This window comes from Akebia trifoliata, chromosome 3 (genome assembly GCF_017979445.1).
Source record: "Akebia trifoliata isolate Shusen 1 chromosome 3, ASM1797944v1, whole genome shotgun sequence".
NCBI lineage: Eukaryota > Viridiplantae > Streptophyta > Magnoliopsida > Ranunculales > Lardizabalaceae > Akebia > Akebia trifoliata.
Genome location: NC_141377.1, coordinates 57,274,445 through 57,295,473, shown reverse-complemented (window position 1 = coordinate 57,295,473; position 21,029 = coordinate 57,274,445). Strand labels below are relative to the sequence as shown.

Below are 21,029 nucleotides of genomic sequence, written 5' to 3'. Positions count from 1 at the left end.
TCTCTTTATGAATAATGAGTCCACTAGTCTCAACTTATATATAGCATAGTGGTTCCAATCCAAATTGTGGCATTTTTTCGAAAGAAAAGCTATTTATTCGGAGAAGTCAAAGCATGGAGAAAAAAAAGGTAAAGATCATCAATCTTCTTCCTTAGGATAAATTTTCTTAAAATGATAAAATCCTATTCAAACACTTTGGTGAATAAAATAGTAAACTCTTTAACTTAATTCAACTCCAAAAGTCCCTAATGTGACTAAAATAAGTTAAATAGAATAATTAATTAAAAAAATAGCAAAATCCAAATTCAAACTAAAATTCGACTCCTGAAATGATCTATTTTTTACGATTCCCCAAGTCCAATAGACTCTAGTTAATTAATATTCTATAAATTATGCTGTTAATTTTCAAATTGGTATTATAAGAGTGAAATCAGATAACCACAGTTGAAAACTATGGTGTGTAGGAGGTAGTATTATTTGCTCTTTCAACTTGATTTTTATTTATTTTTTTCTAATTCAGATGCTGCGGAAATTCATGATTGATCTATTTTACATCAAAATCCAACAATAAAATAATCAATTATTGATTTCCCGTTCCATCGTTGAAGGACCAACATATTAATAACTTTTTAATTATGATCAAAATTTAATTTTTAGATAGTTGTGAATAATGCATGTTTTTAGATATATAGATTCACATAATTGAGTGAATTTTACATAAAAATTTTACTAAAAAATGAAAATTTAACATAAATAAACACAAACTGGTAAAACAAAAATTTGTGGTCCATAAGGGTTGATTGGTTGCCCCTATGAAATTGAGATACATATTTCTTTGTGATTGCGAGGGTTTGACATTATAAACACTAGCAATTTCAAATAAAGATTTCTTTCACTCTTGTTCTTGCTATCTTGAGAAAAAGGGTAAGCTTGAAATTAGTAGAGAAGTTGAGCACATAAAAGCAATCCCATTTTACAAGCTAACCTTGTTCATAAAGGTTAGTAGGTATTTACATTAACCTATAAAAAAAACAACTAATCTACCTACCTTTGCCAATATATGTTCAGATTCCAACCTAAAAGCTTCATGCCATTGCATCAATTTGAAATGTACAAAGAAGGTGATTAGTGAATATTTTAAATCATATTTATGATACTTAAAATCCAAATCTACTATTGAAAATTAAAGTAAAGCTTTATCAATTGACGTAGTAGACATCTCGACCTTTTTTTTTTTTTTTTTTATTTCTAATCAATGAATTCTCTTTAACTATCAAAAAAAAAAAAAAATTGAGGTCAGCATTCTACAAGTTTTCATCTCACCAAAGAAACAAATGAAGAATTTTTATCTCTGGTTTGATCAAGACATGTTTTCTAGAACTTTTGGTTCCATGCTTCATTGTCATTGAAGTCGACAACGAATCATGTTCTTCCATTCAATTTTATCCAGAGTCATGTACGATGTTATTGACAATGTGTTCACAGTCAATTAGCAGGATCACAATTGTACCCTAATTTAATTTAATTGGACTGATTTAGATTTATTAAAATTTTAAAATTTATAATGTGATTTTTCCTAAATTACCTTCTTTTATTTTCTTTATTATATTAAATACGTATTATTATTATTATTATTATTATTATTTTTAAACAAATCATAATAGAAAATATAGTCTTCCCAAGAATTTTATCTTGAGAAGGAAACTTCCTAAATATTTTGCTATCTAAAATAGTTCACAAAAACTGGTAGCCAACTTGATTTTGACAGTTTGAAAAAACAAAAAAAAAAAAAAACTATCATTCTTTCAAATATCCCTGATCTATTTGAACCAAACCAATTTGTTACAAAATTGGGTCAGACACAGGTTTGTTCTGATTTCTAAAACGCTAGGTTGAGACCCTTGTTACAACAAAGTTGCCGACTTGATCCAATATTACAGATTAAAGAGATTAACTTCATAGATTTATCGGAACTGTATTGATTAATTAATTAAAATTACAATAAACCTAAGAGGGGTTTACATAGAGAGTTGTAGAAAAATTTCCTAATCAGAAGTAAAGACCAACTGATAATACTCCCTGAATATGATCTTAATGAGATCATAAGTGAATTGTAGGGTCAGCATTCTTACATTAAGATAAGAGAAATAAGTTTCCTGGCGAACCTCTTGAAAAATTTGTCATAGGCAATATGGGGAGAGAAATATCATGGTAACACCGCAAGATGCACAATGTGAGTTACATGGTACTTGTGATCCACTTCACTATGGTAGGGTATCTGTAAATTAGAATTCAGATTTGGAGTGATTTCCCACTTTAGTATAGAGGGGTACCTGTAAATTGGACTTCAAAATTCAAATCAGTTTTCCATTCAATAGGGCTGGCAACCTAGGCATGTTGGAGGGCAAACCCAGGCTCAACCCAAGTGGCTGAACCCTCAACCCGACCATCATTCCTGAGTTCACTAATCCAAGCTCAATGAGATTGAGCTTCTAAAATCGGGTTGACTTGAGTTACCTCGAAAAGGTAATTTTGGGCGGGTTGGATGGGTTGGGCTCATTGTACAACCTTAAATTCATTTTAATCAGCAAGTAAATTGTATATCTTGAACAAGAAATACAACGTAGCGTACAAAACCATTGGTAAATAAAATTGCATACAACCTCCAAATCCATCATTGAAAGAATATTTGGAGAGATCATGTTTAATCAAAGCCCACATTAATAATATCCAATCGTCCACAAGCAATAATAATAAGATAAAATCAAAAAACTAAATTGAAAAAAAATTCTAGATGATGATGATGCTTCCCTTTATTCTATAGTCCTTGATGTCAATGCAATTAGTGAAATGACTATTCATTTTGTCATAAAAAAAAAAATGACTCTTCCAACTTTAAGAAATCTATAGCAATGGACTCAAATAAGGGAAAAAAGAGTCCAAATTTTATTTTTCCTTAGTTATAAGAAGAAATAACCAAAAAAATTACTTTAAAAAGATGTAACTAATATGAAAATATTTATATATTAGTATATATAACTTCGGGTTGAGTTGGGTTACTCGAACCCTCAACCCAAATTGAGGACGGCTTGAGATATTCTAGCCCAGGCTCAACTCATCTTCTACATAACTCAGCCCAGGCTAGCTCATCAATCGGGTTGAACTCGAGTCAGCCTGCCCAGGTTGCAACCCTACAGTTCAACAAAGTTTTAGCTTGGATCAAAGAGAACTATGTACCTTAGACCTTCATTAGTCTTTTTTTTGCAACCAATTTTGGAGTGATGATATACTGACACAGTTCATGAGGTGGTTGAAGGGCTTCCTTGGGACATCCTGCGAATTTATGGTGATGGTTGTCACCTTTTTGAGATCATGTCAAGCGGACATACTATGACAGTTATCAAAGGACATGATCTGGCACTTTATGGACAGATGAATATTCTCGGAAGTTTCTTGGAAAGCTGGGTTCAGATTTTCGAGGATGTAATTTGTTTAATTTTATCTTCAACTTTCATGAGAAGAAGAAGAATACTTTGTGGTTAAAACTTCATTTCTTCAAAAATTACACACTTGACATCTAGTTCTAAATAGATCAAGTCAGTTAATCTTTTTTTTGATAAATAAGATCAAGTCTGTTAGTTCACATCTCATCCTAGATTAAAGTAAAATATACATGTCAGATATCCAAATAGAGCAATTTTGTACCTGCTGAAAAAGGCCTGGTGTTCGTATATATCTCTCAGCATCTCGGGCTGATGTTGGTTATATCTTCTCTTGAAAATAACTTAAAAACAGAGTTCAAACAGAGGTTTGCTTGGTTTTCTGGGGTTGGTTGTGCAGCTATACCAAGTGCAGTCCATAATGGTTTTTCTTCCCTCTTTTTCTTCCTTAGTGCGGGGGTTTCATTAGGGTTTTAGATGAAGTTTAAGGTTAAATTCAATGACAATGAAGGTTAAGAGGAGAAAGGTGCGGAGAGACTAAGAAAGAGTGCTCATCCTGTTTCAACTTCACTTCATTTGGGTTGGGGGGGGGGGGGGGGGGGGTGATTTAAATAGTGGAGGGAGACAGGAGAGTAATGGGGAATGAAGTGGAGACTTTTCAACTGATTTCAAGTGGTGAAAGTGTCTTTGTATATAAAGAGATTTCAAGGTTTTGTGTAATGAGGTGGTAATCTTGGCAACCTTTGTGTTCCTGTATGAGTACTGATCCTTTGTGTTCTCCATATTTCTCTTCGCTGTAATCTGCTTTAGGGTTATGGTTAAGAGATCCAGTATGAGGTTTCCCTTCTTATATTCCATACCTTCTTTGATGCAGTCCAATTTCATCAGAGTTCTAATCGATATTCATGATTTAAGTACTGAGCTCCATTTTTCACCTTACAATTATGTGGTCTCAAAAAAAGTTCTTTCTAGGTACTTTTTCTCACCTTCCTTGTAGTATGTATTCTCTATTTGACCCATCTGTTTCCAAATCCGAGAAGACAATTGCATCTGGTCAGGAACGGATCAAATTCGATTTGATAAATAAAATATAACATCATGAATCTAAACAAAAGATGTAACAATTTATACATTCCCACATGTTATCAGAAAGGTTCCCATAAGGAACTGAACGTGGTTGATCCCAAATCGATAGAATAGGTTCTCAAATCGGATTCTACATCTACACCTAAAGTTATCAGATCCGAAGTGGATCGAGTTTCAAGTATGACATGATCCAAACCCTAAGTTATAGGATTCCCTCCATGGTTGAATGCATTTTCTTCTAGGCAGCTTTTCGAGGGACCATTCCAAATTCAGAGAGTATGTAAAGTCATCACCATATTATCCCAAAAATTGCAGTATGCGACATGAACCCTATTTTGTCCTTCAGCTATATAGATTAGTATATCTAAGTTTAAATCCTTTCTCAATATCTCAATCCATGCTATTTTTTGGCATCCCATCGTCCTTTAAGAGCATCCAATTGCGCCAAAGCATTGGTATCGTCAACTTCCTTTATATTATACTTTGTTGGTGGCACAGAGATTACATTAACTGATCTAATTTATGAATTTGGTCTTCCTAGTCTCATAACTCATGTACTTCAAGATCCACATCTTTACTACGCTCATTCTTTAAACATGTTTCTTGACTGACCATTATTCAACTACTTTAAACATAGTCGATCTTAATTCTTAAGGTTGTCTTGAAATATTTTTACTTCAATTTGATTGATCCTTGTGGGTCAAATAATATTTTAGAAGTGAAACTCCAAGTTGCATCCTCATCATCTCTTATCTTTATGGATATTGAACCTAAAAAATCAAAAGCTGACACTCTAAGGTACCTTTCTTCCATCAATCTTACCAAATGTCTCATCTCTACAAGCATCCTTACTAATGTTGCAGTGCATAAGTTCAAAAACATTTTTAGAAGACTAATTGCCAAGTCTTGTAGAATGTTCTTTGTTTAATAATATTTTGGCCATTACCACCCCCAACAAATTTTATTTTGTGATTGTTTTTTTTCCCTTTTGATATCCCTAGAAATTATTTATCCATGCTCCCAACAGAGTTGGTCATTCATCCCACGTAGATACATTTAATGCACCTTTCCAAGTTCTTTCCTCTATCAATTTGTCTCTAAAAGGCTATTATTTTTTCTAATTATTCTAATCTTTCTTCTAGATTTCATTGCAAAAATCCACAATTAACAACATGTTTGAAAGTCAAGTTTTTTCTAGAAAACTTAGTCTTATGTATCAAATGCACCCTCATTTTTACGACAAGAAATTTATTCACCAAAAAGTACCAACATCTCTAATTGAACCCATGGCCTCAAAGTTGCATTGCAATCAGTGTTGTCAAATGCGATCGCATATGCCATAGTCGCATATGTGAAATTATGCCATAAAAAATATGCGATGGCATAATGTCCAACGGTCAGAAATATGACCATAGGACACATAATTTTTTTTTTTTTTTGGTTTTTTTCTTTTAAACACTACTTTTCCTATAAATACACCCTCCTCCCCCCTCCCCCCCCCCCCCCCCCCCCCCCCCAACCAAAAACTTCTACTACAACAAATTATCTACTCTCTTCTCTATTCACCACTCTCTAATCTCTACTCTACTCTCTACTACTACAACTACCATCTCTAAGATTCAAGATCAAGAGTCAAGACTCTCCACTCTCAAGTCTCAAGATCAAGACTCAAGATTCATCATCATTCATCAAGCATTCAAGTCAAACTTCAAGCCTTCAACTCAAGCATTGTCCATTGAAGAATCTAGAATTCAAGATCAAGATTCAAGAAACAAGATCAAGAATCAAGATTGGTTGCCCAAGAATACAAGTTATACAACAAGTATACAAGACTCAAGCATCAAGATCAAAGATTCAGTACATTATACTTATACATCATCAATCATCAAGCATTCACCATCATCTTCTCAAGTCTCAACTCTCGAGTCTCAAGTCAACTCACCATCATTTTTATATTTCATTCCAAAATCAAATCTCAACTCTTCACTCTTGACTTGAGATATTTATATATATATATATAACTTACTTAGTTAGAACTTAGAAGTTAGATTAGAAATAGAATTTAGAACATCCTTTGACTCACATTTTGATTACCTAGAGCCTTGAACTTTGAATTTAGAAGTTTTAAATTAAAACAAAGTCACATTCACACATTAGAATTTAGAAGAATATTACATATTTACATCACACATTCACTATCACTAATACGACCATCATGTCTTCCTCGTCGGCCAACTATTCCCTAAGGCCAAAGTCTAATTACCACAATTGGAAATATGGGCATTATCGTAATGCAAACGAAAAAAGTCAAGTTGTGTGTGAGCTATGCGGCTACATAAGCCAAGGTGGCATTGCACGCCACAAACAACATCTAGTGCATGTGTTGGGATCAAATGCAAGGGCATGTGATAAGGTTACACCTGAGATCCGAAGAGAAATCACTGAATACATGGATAAGACTTCTAAGAAAAAACAAGTTGATGCAATGAACTTAGAAAGTTACATTAAAGGTGGTGGGAATGATGAGTACGACGATGACATCGTCGCATATAATACTCCTCCTACGTCGACAGGACGTAGTCAACCACCGGTTCCTCCCCCACAAAGAGCTCGAGCATGTGGTCCACTTGATAAGTGGTGTAGACTACATCCAAAGGATGTGATCGATCAAAGAGCAAAAGGTAAAGGTCCTACTCACACAACCATATAACGTGGTACTAAAGATAGGAAAACTACCATTCAATACATAGCTACATGGTTATACCAAACCGGTATTGCTTTCAACATCGTTAAACTAAGAAGCTTCAAAGTAATGGTGAAAGTGATTGGTCAATTTGGACGTGGCCTCAAACCACCTTCATACCATGAAACACGAGAGCCATATCTAAGGAAAGAGGTAAAGTTTACCCAAGGTTTAATTACTGAATATCGAGAATCTTGGAAAACCTATGAATGTACTCTAATAGCCGACAAATGAACAGATAGAACTGGTATAATAATAATGAACTTTTTAGTTAACTGTCCAACAGGAACAATGTTCCTTAAATCTGTGGATGCTTTGATCCATTCTCATACAGCCAAGTATTTATTTCAATTGTTAGATAAAACAATTGATGAAATTGGCAATGAACATGTTTTCCAAGTTGTAACAGACAATGTCGCCGCCTATGTGGCTGTCGGTTGTCTCTTAATGGCTAAGAGACCTCATTTATATTGGTCATCATGTGTGGCACATTGCATAGATCTCATATTAGAAGATATAGGTAACTTGCATATATGTATTGTAGCTAAAGCTAGAAAGTAGTTGTTTTTATGTATAAACATGTTTTACTTTTACAAAGAATGCGCGCTCATATAAATGGTAATTTACTTAGACTTATAATAACACGTTTTTCTACTGCCTTTCTGATACTACAAAACCTTCATGGTAAAAAGGTAGAACTTAGAAGCTTTGTAGTGTCAGCTAATTGGAACAACTGGCCTTGGTCTAAAAAGCCTGAAGGCAAATTGGTTGCCCAAATTATTTTGTCCCAAAAATTTTGGACAGGTGTTGTTAAAACACTTAGAGATTCCATGCTTTTAATTACAGTGCTTAGATTAGTAGATGGCGATCAAAAGTCACCCATAGGTTATATTTTATGACCTTTATGGAAAAAAGCAATTGACAAAATTAAGGAAAATAATCAATATAGATAAATAAATTATAACAAAGGAGTTGATATTATAATAAGAGATGGGGTAACCAAATGTCATCTGCCTTATATTCGGCTGCCTACATCCTTAATTCAACCGTATACTTCCAATCCGCCAATCGTGATGAGGCGGATTCGGCGCATATGGTTTGAATTCCTTGATGTTTTGGAAAAGATGATTCCAACACAGGAAGAACAAGATAGGATCTCGTTGCAGCTAGATCGATATAAGAACTGTGAATGAATTTTCGGAAGGGCAATTGTAAAAAGACATAAAACTACGAAGATTCCAAGTAAGTATAAATAATTAAAAAAAATTAAATATATATTTTGTCTTTGTTTATACTTTGTATTTTAAATTAAAATACTCATAACTTATAATTTAAATACAGCCGATTGGTGGTCCGCTTATGAAGTTTATCCAATTACAAAGGATCCAACTTTGAAGAGATTGACTATAAGAATACTTGGCCTAATATATTCGACATCAGGATGTGAATGTAATTGGAGCACATTTGAGATGGTATAACAAACTAACAACTTAACTTGTTACTTGTTGTTAGTTAGTAGTTAGTAGTTACTAACTTAAGTTAAAATTTATTATGCATTGAACAGATTCATACAAAGAAGAGAAATAGACTTAAGTAGAAGAAGCTCAATGATTTGGTCTTTGTGCAATACAATAAAAAATTGCATGAAAGATTCAAGCAAATGAAGGAGAATCCGAGATTTTACAACCTGATCTCCATTAAAGACTTGGGTGGAGATCATCCGTAGCTCACCGATGCACGGGAAGAGCCGGTGTTTGAAGGAGAAGACTTAACTTAGGCCCAAGTTGAGGAAGCAACTTTTGCACCAGCACCTAAAGAAAGCTCAGACCAAAGAAGAAGGGGAGGATGCTTAAGATTACAAGAGAAAGACAAGATACAAGAGGAAGAGAATGAGGATGAAGATGAAGCTGAAGAACCATTGGAAGTAGATGAGAAATTAATGAGAACAGATGATGAAGAAACAAAAGAGGAAGAGATGTATGTAGAAGAAGGTGATGATTCAGGTGATGATGGCAAAAGCGGCGATCCTGATGTTAATCCCCAATGGATTTGGGATGGTTGTGTGGAATATGATGCAAATCAGATTTATTAAAAACTATGCTTTGTAATTTGTAATTTTTCACTTACATTTTTTAAAAAGATTCGAAGTTTTTTACTTGAATTTCATAAAGTTTTGTTGATTTTTTATATCATATGCATATTTATGAGTCTTACATAAATTATTGAGATTTTTTATGATTTTTTTCCTTTTTTTTTTTTTTTTTTTTTTGATTTTTCAAAAAAAAAAAATTATGACCAATATACGATTTCACATATGCACACAGCCTATGCTGGTCACATATGCTATTTAATAACATTGATTGCAACATATCAACAACCAGAGCGCTGGGTCTAAGACCTTTTAAATTGATTCAAAGAATCACTAGTGAGGATCTTACCAACTCTTTGTCACAACCAAACATCATTGTAGCACATTATTTCCAGATGGTACCATATTCGCCCTTAGGCACTTATCATTGTGCCTGGATATGATGTGATTCATTTCTAGAGGATGTGTAACATGAATCAAATCAATGTATTTGAATCCATGTGAAGAGATCTAACTTTATTTTCACGCGAGAGTTCAGCCCATTGCAACCCTCATTCATCATCATGGTTTGAGACAAAAATGCAAGAGTACAGCTCGCACGCTTATACCTAATAATAGGACTTTGCTGTTTGAAGAGAAAAAATGTTGGCACTTTGATACCAACGCAACATGCTTTCTTCTCTGCAGCAAAAAGAATGGCCTCAATCAAATGAACTAATTTGAGGAAATGGTGATCCCGTAGATTTTTTCCCACCATACCATGAACTATAGCATTATCGAAGTAAATTATGTTCAATATGCACCTCGTTTGAAGTAAGATCGATTGTAAATGCTTGTCAAACAAACTAAATGGAAAACTTTCCTCAACATATTCGTTCCTCCTCCCAAGACCTGTTGGTTTTCCTAATTCATGCAACATGATCATTCTGCTCTTAAAGTAAACAACCCAAAATATATATATATATATATCCTCCTCTCAAAGTCTTAATGGCAATATCTTCACTAAGTTAACAACTGTGGGAATGCTCATAAATCATGGTAAATTGTAGTGGACCCCATTCCTAGTGTTAGTACTTTTTTTTTATCACCCATGCGAAATAATAATGCATTAATCGAGTGTTAAGAGAGTGCTCTGGTTCCAATCAAAGAATCCATTCCATATCCTTGTGCTGTTTTGCTTAGCTTTCAGTGTTTTAATGATTGGCCATTCGATTTGTAATAAGACATTCTATCAAAACATGTGCCATATGTGTCTTCATGACATTGAGCTCATTCCTATAATCCTTCATACATGCTCTCTTTTTTAAAACTTTGTCCTTCCGATTCCTTCCACTCGGTGATCTATGTTGAAGTGTTTTTGGGGTCTAAACATTGTGGTGTGTTTGGTGAATAAACAATCGTCATGTATGCCTAGAACAATATGCAATCCAAATTTGCATTGACTAACTAAATGGTGTACACTAGCATCCATCCTAATTTACCAGGTTGAGACACGTAAAATATGTTCCTAAGTTAAATATTTTCAACTTAAGGCTTAATGCTCTTAAATCCTGCCCTAGTGGTGGATTTTAAACTATAAATCCAAATCAGGTTTCTACACTCCAGTCCTCTAAACTATCATGACTATATTCTTTTTTGTCAATTTAGTTAATAACTTGGTCTCTCACCTTTCTTTATGTTATTAGGGGATTCAGATGAAATTAAATGAATTTTAATTGTCCTAATATTGTAAGAAGTACCACTTCGCTGGTAAGACTTGTGGAGGTTGTTCCCAGGTCGTAGGCTCATACTTCTTATGCTAACAATTAACAATATGCATGTACTAACCAAGCATTTACCTTTAAAAAAAATAAAAAATTGTGCAAGTTTCCCTAATTTTCCTATATCGTTGTACTTTCCACCACTTCTATTAATCACTTTTGAGAAGCCAGTTAGAAGACACGGCTGTAGGAGTTGAATAAGGAGTACTGAAAGTTGACATAATAAAATCTCGAAATGAACTCCAGCAATTAGCTGCCCATGGAAGTTGGAATTGGAGTAATTACAGCATTCGCGACATGGAATGTTGACATCGATCATAATGGGATGGCCTAGGCATGGTCGGTTTTAGTTATGGAAAAATTTGTAACTGCATACCTTTCTGGTGGGAGTCACAACTCTAACTATGCCCAATTAGGGAGTTGGAGATTTCGATGAGTTGCAACTTCTAAGAGTTTGTGATCCCAACAAATGAAGTGGAGTTCAGTGACAAGAGTTGCAACTCGACTCAGGTAACTATGCCTTCAGAACAGACCCTTATTTGTTATGCTGTCAGTTCATATCAGTTGATCATGTAGCTCTGACTATCCAACCATTTTACCAGACCCACTACCTAAAAATGAATATTAGGATCTCAATTTAAATCCTAAATGAAGCTACATTTAAAATAAAGAAGAGCCATCGTTTCAACCATACAAGTGACGTAGCGAAAGCGTGTGAATCAATAGATTTGATAGATCGTGTTCAATGGAACACTCAAAATCAAGTTGAATCAATAGATTCAATTGATAAACAAGCAATAGCTTGAAAGAAAATAAAGTATAAAGTTAAAAAAAAAAAGTAATTAAAAAAGAAAAGATAATTGAATTCATTATTGATTTTCGGATTTAGAGCTCTTTATATAGATAACTCCATCATAACAACTTGTAATCCTACTAAAATACTAAAAATTAATATTCCTAACCTATCTATAACATAATATTAACTTTCTAATCCTATTAGAACTCAAATTGGAGACTTCTAAACAATTCTAATTATAGTCTAAATAATAAAAACAAATTAAAAACTAACAAGGAATTGTACTCTTAACATAACTATGAAATAAAAATCTTATTAGAAGTATAAATAGAAATACTAGTAAAGCTCTAACTAGGATTGTAGATGTCCTACATCAACAAGTTTCTCTCATCAAAGTTCCCAGTTTATTTTAACTCTTCTGAATAACTCCTGAAATAACTTGTTCTTTCGATAAGGGACTTTTACCTAAAATCTCAGCCAACAGCTTTAACTTTTACCTAAAATCTCAATTCCATGCTGCTAATGGAAATAATTTTATTGGAAAGTAAATTTGAGCAAAATTCATAGAGATATACTTTGTCTTCCTTCTGTTATTTTTGTCTCCATATAATTGTTGGGGGGGGAGGGGGTGGATCCCATCATTTTATAATCGTTAATATTGTCTTCAAACAGATTATTCACAGAAATAGTCCTTTTGTCATAATCTACTCCACATAATTGTAAATTTGAACAAAATTCATCAGATGTCTAGCTTGCCCAAAATTCACTAACGATAGTAAGAAAGAGAACAAGATTTACTTTCATTTTATATAATGATGGGAAAATTTTGATTGCACCACTAAGTAAGCAATAAAAACTGATTGTTTTCTAACAATTGATCAAATCCATCAATCTAAAAGATAATAATAAGTATACACAGCCCATTAGGTGAAAGCAAAAACATTAAAAATATAATTGAAAAAATGGCAAAACATTGTGTTCATTAGAATGGCTTGTAAGCATTGAGATACATTCAAAATTGAAATACAACTTTAAAAATCCCTAGTCCCTAAAACATAAAAAGTATTTGTGAAATACCTATCTCCAGTCCCAATGGAAAAATATACAATCAGCATCTGAATTTTGGTTCTCTTATTTCTGATTTCCGGTGACGATGTCGCAAAGGAAATCCATCAAAACAGTTTCGTACGATGGCATCTTAGCATATCCTGGGAAGTAATTAATATCAATTACAAGGTAATGGTTCCCCACACTAACATCCCTAATAACATCAAAATTGAAAAGATGTAATCCCATTATCCGTCCCAACCCTCTCGCGATATCTGTAACGAAGCTTAATGGAGGCATCTCGATTTCCTTGAGTTCCATTGTCTCGTAATAGTTATCATCAATCCTATCCTGAGTCGTCAAATTTGATATCTGTGAGAAGAAAAGTGAACCCTTCGTTGAACTCCTCAATTTTTCTTCTGTAACATCTGGTAACGACTTTCGCTTGACGCACGTCACGTGATCACCAACCACATAAACCTTAAAGATTACACCACCATGATTCACAAATTCTTGAAGGATAATTGGTGCTTTCAGCTTGTTCAATCCATCACGATTAAACACGAGAGACATTTGGTGCGCCTTCACACTCCCAACTGCGACAAGAGGTTTCGCGATTACTGGAAACTTCAATCTTTCCAATGTAGCAGAGTCCAACAATGCCTCCGACTTATATATCACAATTTGTTTAGGGATTCCGAATGTTTCTTTCTTCTGAGAAATCTCCAATTCAGAAACTATTTCGAGCATGGAAATTCGATTGCGAAGCCTTTCGATTGAATCCAGGTGATCGATTACAGGCACATTAGGGTTCTTGGAAGAGTACTCCTCCAACTGATTTCTCCATTCTTCACCAGATAATTTGTGAATGATGCAATCGAATGGACCTTGATTTATTAAGGGTTTATCTGCATCGATGCGGATGAGATCGATACCACGCTCCTTCGCAAGATTCACCAAAGAAAGTTGGATGAAGCTTTGTTGCTTCTTTGGTATAAGTGCGTAACCTATACTGTACCGTCTAATTGGATCCGACATCTCTGTTCTTTGAAACTTTCGATCTGCAATGGTTTGAGTAAGAAAAATGCAAGAACATTCGTACCAGAAATCGACAAGAAATGAAAACCAACTGGATTCAAAATCAAGAATTCCAGAGGCGTATTCTGCTCTTATACTGATATCGAAATTAGAATTTTTTTTGGATTCTCCTCGAAATTAGCGCTTCTCTGCTCTTTAATCGATATCGAAATTTCGGTTCTTCGAACAAAAAAAAAGAATCATAGAGAGAGAGAGAGAGAGAATAATCAAAAATCGCAGAAGGAGAGTGAAGGAAGAGGAATGAAGAATCGCAGAGGGAAAGACTATGGCCTTGGAGAGGGCACTGGAATATATATAGAGGTTCGAGTAGGTATGAAACCCTAGTTAAGTAAACTAACCCTGGTTAGATGGAGAGTGTTGGGTGAAATGACTGAATCTTCCACGTGGCATATTTTGGAAAACCATTCGCTGCACCTCAAAGCGTGGACGGGCGATGGATGGCCGACTGCAATTCTTCAACGCCGCGGATCGTCAAGACATGTGGGGTCCAGCTGTCGGTGTTTTGACTTGTGAACGATGTCAAAGTTGGAAGGTGGGGTCGAGGTTGAAATGTTTTCGTGACTAATCAATGAGGTATTCTTTGAGAGAGATTCTACTGTTCAACTAATTATTCTGTATAAGAGGATATCCTAGAGATTCCCGCACGAACATTTGCCATTAGAAGCTAACCTTCGGTGAAATGGTTTGCATGATTAGTGTAAGAGGATATTCTTTGCGGATTCCTCCAAAACGTATCGGATATCGTAGGGAAGATCCTACTAATATCGGATATCGTAGGAAAGATCCTACTAATTGCCAAATCGTTGCGTCTTTTGAGGTGAATTTGCAGTTATTGGCACGTAACTCTATGTTTTGTTGATTGTAACGTCCATGGTAAAGGATTAATGATCAAATGACGTACTGACACATACGTGGTTCACGTGTCAATTGTCTAGAATCGTACATCTCTGTCCTTATGCATCCCAAGAAAAAAAATGTATGATGCACTTGCCACGTGAACCGTATACAGTCCGCTTTCGTGGTAGCGCGTCATTTCATCACAACTCGATTGAAAATCATATTAGTCTGATTCAGTCCATAAATAAGTTAAAACTATCACAAACAAAACATTCGATGCTTCAACGTTGTAGAAGACAAAATTCTTTAAAATATATGGACAATATTAGATTGTCAAAATAGGAGTAAAAAATTTGTCTTGTATGGGCTAAAATTTTTGAAATTGACTGATTTTTTTTAAGATAATAATCTCTATGATAAGAAGATCATTCTCACAAAAAAAATCGACATATTTTGAACATTTTAACTAAAGTTGGCAATCAGGGGTAGAGCTAGTAAGGAGCTGGAGGGGGCAATTGCCCCCACAGAACTTTGAGACACCCCTATATTTTCAACTAATTACATGTCCCATTCGTCTCCACTCCTTCACCTCTCTCCCTATTTGCCCCCACACCCTCACCTCCCTCCAATTTTTGCCTCCATACCCTCACCTCCCTCCAATCCTATTTTCTAGCACAAATAATTTTCCCACCATTCAAGTTCTTCAACTATATAACTAATCATAGTTTGCCTCCACTATAAGAAAATCCTGGCTCCGCCCCTGTTGGCAATGATCCGAAATATACGCGATGTCTAAATTAGTATGAATCGATCTGATCCAAAAAAATATAAAAATTGAATTTTTGGATCGGATTCGAAATAAAATCTTGGATCCGAAATAATTTCAGATCGGATTCAAATGTACCCTAATCTGATCCGAAATATTTCAATAATTTTTGTTATTATTCTTAATTTCATATAAATACATATAGATAAAATGACTTAGGCTTTTTGATTTCCCTCTATATTTATAGTAGGAATGTAAATTTTTGAAATTGATAATTTGAACATAATGCATGTGTTCGGATCTAACCAGATCGATTTCAAATTAGGGATGAAATGAAACGGATTGGATTCGGTTCGTATATTCATTAATCCATTTGGATCATATAGGGTACATTTAAAAATAATAAAAAAAAACGAATCAATATTGGAGTGGCATTAATCCGATACTGAACCGATCCGTTGCCAGCCCTACAATTCTAACCCTATCAAAAGTGGTTTACAAATTAACAGTAAGAATTAATAGTTTGCGATTCTTCAACTTATAAATTGGGGTTAGAAATTTCAGAATTTGCTGATTTTTTGTGAATCTGAAACTTCTAACCCCAGTTTATAAGTTGAAGAATCGTGAGTTGTCAATTTTTATCGTGAATTTTGAATCACTTTTAACAGGGTTAGAAGTTTAAAAATTTGTTGATTTTTTTTTTTTTAGGATGATCTCCTCACCATAACGATCATCCTCACAAGAAATTAGCCAATTCCCAAGCTTTTAGCTCATATAAGAGAAAATTTTAAAAAGGAAATTGGTTGTTGAACTTGACTCACATATATATACACACTAGAGTTCACACGTGCCTATGACACAAACATCCTCTCTCTAGTTAAAAGGGTCAAAGTGGGAGAAAAAAAAGTTGGAGGGTATTATTAAAAAACCTTAAGATCGAAAGAGTAAAAAATGAAATTAATAAATAAAGTGGACTAAATAGATAGAAGAAAAAATATAATAAAATTAAAGAAAGTGAAGAATAAAAAATAAATAAAGTAGGTCATGTGAAATTATAGCTTGATGGAAAGTTTAACCCACAAAATTGTTATAAAATTTTTAAGATTAAAGAAATAAAAGATGAAAAATAATTAAATGAATTAAAATATTAGTAAAAAAGAAAATATATTAAAATTAAGGGAGGGAAAGAATAAATGAAACAAAGTGAGTTCCAAAACACTATCAATTGCGTTTTATTACATAGATGTATGTATGGGTAACGTTTAATTGTCAAAATCCTAGTCAAAGTATTTTGTCTTATATGAGTTAAATTTTTTGGAATATAAGCTGATTTTTTTATGTCAGACTTTCTGGAGAAATATTCCTCAAATTCAATGGTTTCACATCGCTAATCCGACAATATTTTGTGTTGCATCAAAGGGCGGACCATGGGATGCCTAAAGTAGTGTCACTGACACTTTGTGTAATGGGATCATTCAAGTGTGGTCTCATAAACAACGATGAGGGGTCTAACATTCATGGGCCAAACTAGAAGATCGGGTAGGGCAGAAAGATCAACTCAATTTAATGCCTATAACCATATGATTTGTTAGCTTTATTTTGAATCACTAATGATGATTTGTTTATCAATATGAATTGATGATTCTGATTGATTACTTGTCTTACTGCACACAATTCCTATCTTGTCCATAGCTCGATTAAAAATAAAAGAAAAGCAATGTTCTTTGTCAAGTGGAAAACAACTTGTATCGTAACTTAAAAAGGAACTATTCTATAGTGGGTCATTCATGTTAAAGTAGAGCAGTTTTTCAAACGTTTACATGGTATCAAAGTCATGATCGGCTCGTATCTTATGATCAGGCTGGTCGCGCTCTTGGATTCTAACTCTGGGTCACGTACGTCTCTTTGTTTCTCATATTATAATCATTGAGACCATCCAACAAACACATATCATGCCCTTTCAGATTGTAGAAGCATGCCCAGTTCTCATGTCTTCAAAGAAGACTTCAAAATCGTTTCTTTTTGGGTTTGATTTGCCCCCAACTCGCAATCTAACCATTTACATCTTTTTGAGAAGTATTAGTCCAATTACTTTGAATGTTTGGGATCAAGTAACAACAAAGATTGTTTATGGGTAATGGCCCAAAAGAGGTCTTTCGTTTGGCTAAAGCCTCATCGGTTGAGACCAACTCGATCAATCTCATTGTTTGAGTTTTGAATCTCTTATGATCAAGCTCACTTTGGCCCATTGAGGCCCGTTCTCTTTTCAAGGTCCATAGAAATCATTGCCAATGTTCAAGCCCATGGAAAGGTTGATGTTGAGCCCCATCAGAGACCATTTGATCATCAAATCACTTTTTGATTAAAATCTTTTAGATTTTGGTCTTTGCCTAAATCAACAATGGCCCAATCGAGGCCCATCAGTTGAGTACAATGCTCCTCGTATTCTACACATGTGGTACATAATCCATCGTCTTTCTTGGGCAACCATCAAGAGGGCTTCTTCATATCTATTAAGGGCACACAATTGATAATCATATTCATCAAAATTCAGTGGTGATCTTCAATGAGCAAGATCGATGCTTTGGCTATGCATCAATAATCAAGTTATGACATCATCAAAGAGATTGAAGGTTATGTGATCAATTGTATGTTTATTCTTCAAAAGAACATACGATTGTGAGAGAGTGTTAGAGTATTAATTATGATGTAGCGTATTAAGGTGCATCAAATGCATCATATCATAATTATGATAAGATCATGTAGTAGGTACTTATTCAGTTTTACAACTTCTTGTAACTTGTTCTTCTGTTTAATATAATCGTATTGGAGAATAAAGTATCTGGGTTATCAAATTTTCCAATGTTTACAATTCCTTAGGTCTAAAGAGAATAAATTATTTATTTATAAACAATAAATTAACGAGAGACATTTAGTTCATGAATATGCTTTTATTATCATTGTTAAAGGAATATTATTGAGAAAATTATTGGGACTACTAAGAGAACAAGTTTAAGATGAGCTATTCGAAAAAGAGGAAGAAGAAAAAAACACCATGCAAAGCTCGCAAACACTGACAATCCCTTATGTTGTGTTTGGATTGAGAGAAATGGAACAAAGAGAAGAGAAAATAAATGAGTTTCCCATCTTTTCTCTCGTTTGAATCATTAAGTAGGGAGAGAAGAGAGAAGAGGAGAGAAAAAAAAATGTGAGTTTTCTTTCTCTCCAAAAGTGGGGAGAAGAGGATAGATACCTTTTCAAAATATTTTATAATTTCAACTCTGCCCCTAGATCTCTTTAAAGATAATTTAAAATTCTAAAATTGTCCCAAGTTCTCTCCCGTCGATTCAAACATGGTGGAGAGAAATTGAGTTTCTCTTCTCTTCGCTTCCCTTATCTTCTCTTAATGAGTTTCTCTTATCTCCCCTTCTCTCAATCCAAACATAGTGGTAGGGAATACTTCACTATTTTCATTAAAATAAAAGATTTGATGTCTTTCCTTGAAAATCTCTCACACACTTAATTGGATCTAGCACTCCCGTGATTTTTAGGTCATGTCATCTCTTTTTAGAATTATAGATAGAAAAAAATGATTGATTAGTAATACATGTGTCATTTGAGTAGTAAAACATGATCAAATTAAAAGATCAATAACCAATGGTGAAAAAATATTAGATCTACTAACTAAAAACCATCGGACAAGTAGATTGTTTGTGCATAGGTCATCAAAAATACTCCAAGGGAGTTAGTGGGCACAAAATATATTGTACAAGACTTTACAAAAGAATGGCATCAAGTTTTTTTAAACCAAGGAAAATAAAAAATTCAAGCCTCCCAACGATGTGTTAGTGTTAAAATTATATTCCAACTGTCATATTTGAGATGAGATGTGTGCCTATTGTATATATTAATATGAGCAAGCTGAAATTATATACATGAGCTCGTATTAACGCAATTTCATCTCTAGTCCAAACATGTGGACAAAGAGAAATCTCCATATAGACGACTCCTCGACATTGAATATTACATACCCCATTTTCCCCACTCCCTCACCTCTCTCCCCATTTCCCTCCAATCCCCACTACAAGAAAATCCTGGTTCTGCCCATACTCTTAACATCATTTTCTTTAAGGGAAATTATAAAAATAAAATAAAAATAATAAATATTTATTAAGAAAATCCTAAATTTAATAAAGGGTCGAACTAGATTTCCATAATGAATTTCGTTAAATTTAGGATTTTTTTAATAAATATTTATTATTTTTGATTTTTTTAATAATTTCCCCTTTTCTTTGTGTAGTCGTGTCATCAACAATTGTTCTTTGATTATATGTATTTCGTCCAAATATCTTAAATTAGTCCCAGTAGTTTTTGCGGCCAGTTTATAGTCCAGATACCCTTTTTTGTTCTTCATATTTCAATCTCAAGTGTCTTTTCATAAGGATTAAAAATGTAAAAAAGTGGACTTTTTATCGAGGATGGTCTTCATCAATATAACGAGTACAAGGAATTCCCTTGTATTACTAATATCATAATCATGCGATCCCTGCAAATATAAATACAAATATAGAATGAGTATAAACTAACCAATATATAGAGAATTTGGAATATGCATACATGACTGTGCCCTTCGATTTCCTTGGATATCTCACCATACCAACGATAAGCGGACATTTGAGAGATAAATTTATATAAATTAATAGTATTTTAACGTTCAATAACTTCTAATATGTTAGTTGATTTACCATAAAATAATATCATCAAAGAAGATCTTTATAACCTTATCCATATTAGATATTTAAATTTTAAATAAAATGGTTTGATTCCAGTCACTCGTGAAAAAAAAATGACGGTAAACTCAAGATCCACCTGTTGATAGTTATACAAAGATAAATATCCTTGAAATGTGTGTTATCGTGATACTTATAAACAAGTCAACAAAACCCAACACCAATGATGCTCTTAGAGTATCTCCAAACGACATTTCAAATTGGGTGGCAATTCCAAATTTTGAAACAACCTCCCATAAATACCTCCAACACAAGTCTCAAGGGGACTTTCAAATATAGCATATGTTAAAATCGGTGCTATTTTTTACATTGATTTTAACATATCTCAAAATTTGTTAAAATATCTTTTAATAAGTAATAAAATATGTCTTTTTGTGTGTGTGTGTGTGTGTTTGTTTTGAAAATTACCGTCAAAATAAATTTAAAAAAAATATCTTTTTGAACATTTTTTTAACTAAATTGTCATCTAAGCGTACCCATGACATTTTCTTGAGATAAAGCATTTGAAGGGCTCATGCAAAATATAACATTTATGCATTTTATCGTCTCAAAAAATGAAATTGAGAAAGAAAAATAT

General features: G+C 33.7%; 1 protein-coding gene across 1 annotated transcript; it reads right to left on the bottom strand.

Annotated features, from left to right (window-relative positions):
- Nucleotides 1–12,868: 12,868 nt before the first annotated feature.
- Nucleotides 12,869–14,341, bottom strand: LOC147408286 (inositol-tetrakisphosphate 1-kinase 1-like). The gene has a single exon (XM_086437211.1). The coding sequence runs from the start codon at nucleotides 13,997–13,999 to the stop codon at nucleotides 13,046–13,048; it is 954 nt and encodes a 317-aa protein (XP_086293337.1). The 5' UTR covers nucleotides 14,000–14,341; the 3' UTR covers nucleotides 12,869–13,045.
- Between the last annotated feature and the right edge of the window lie 6,688 nt (nucleotides 14,342–21,029).

Excerpts from the sequence above, each read along its gene's own strand:
- LOC147408286 (XM_086437211.1), bottom strand. The coding sequence starts at position 13,999 with ATGTCGGATCCAATTAGACGGTACAGTATAGGTTACGCACTTATACCA.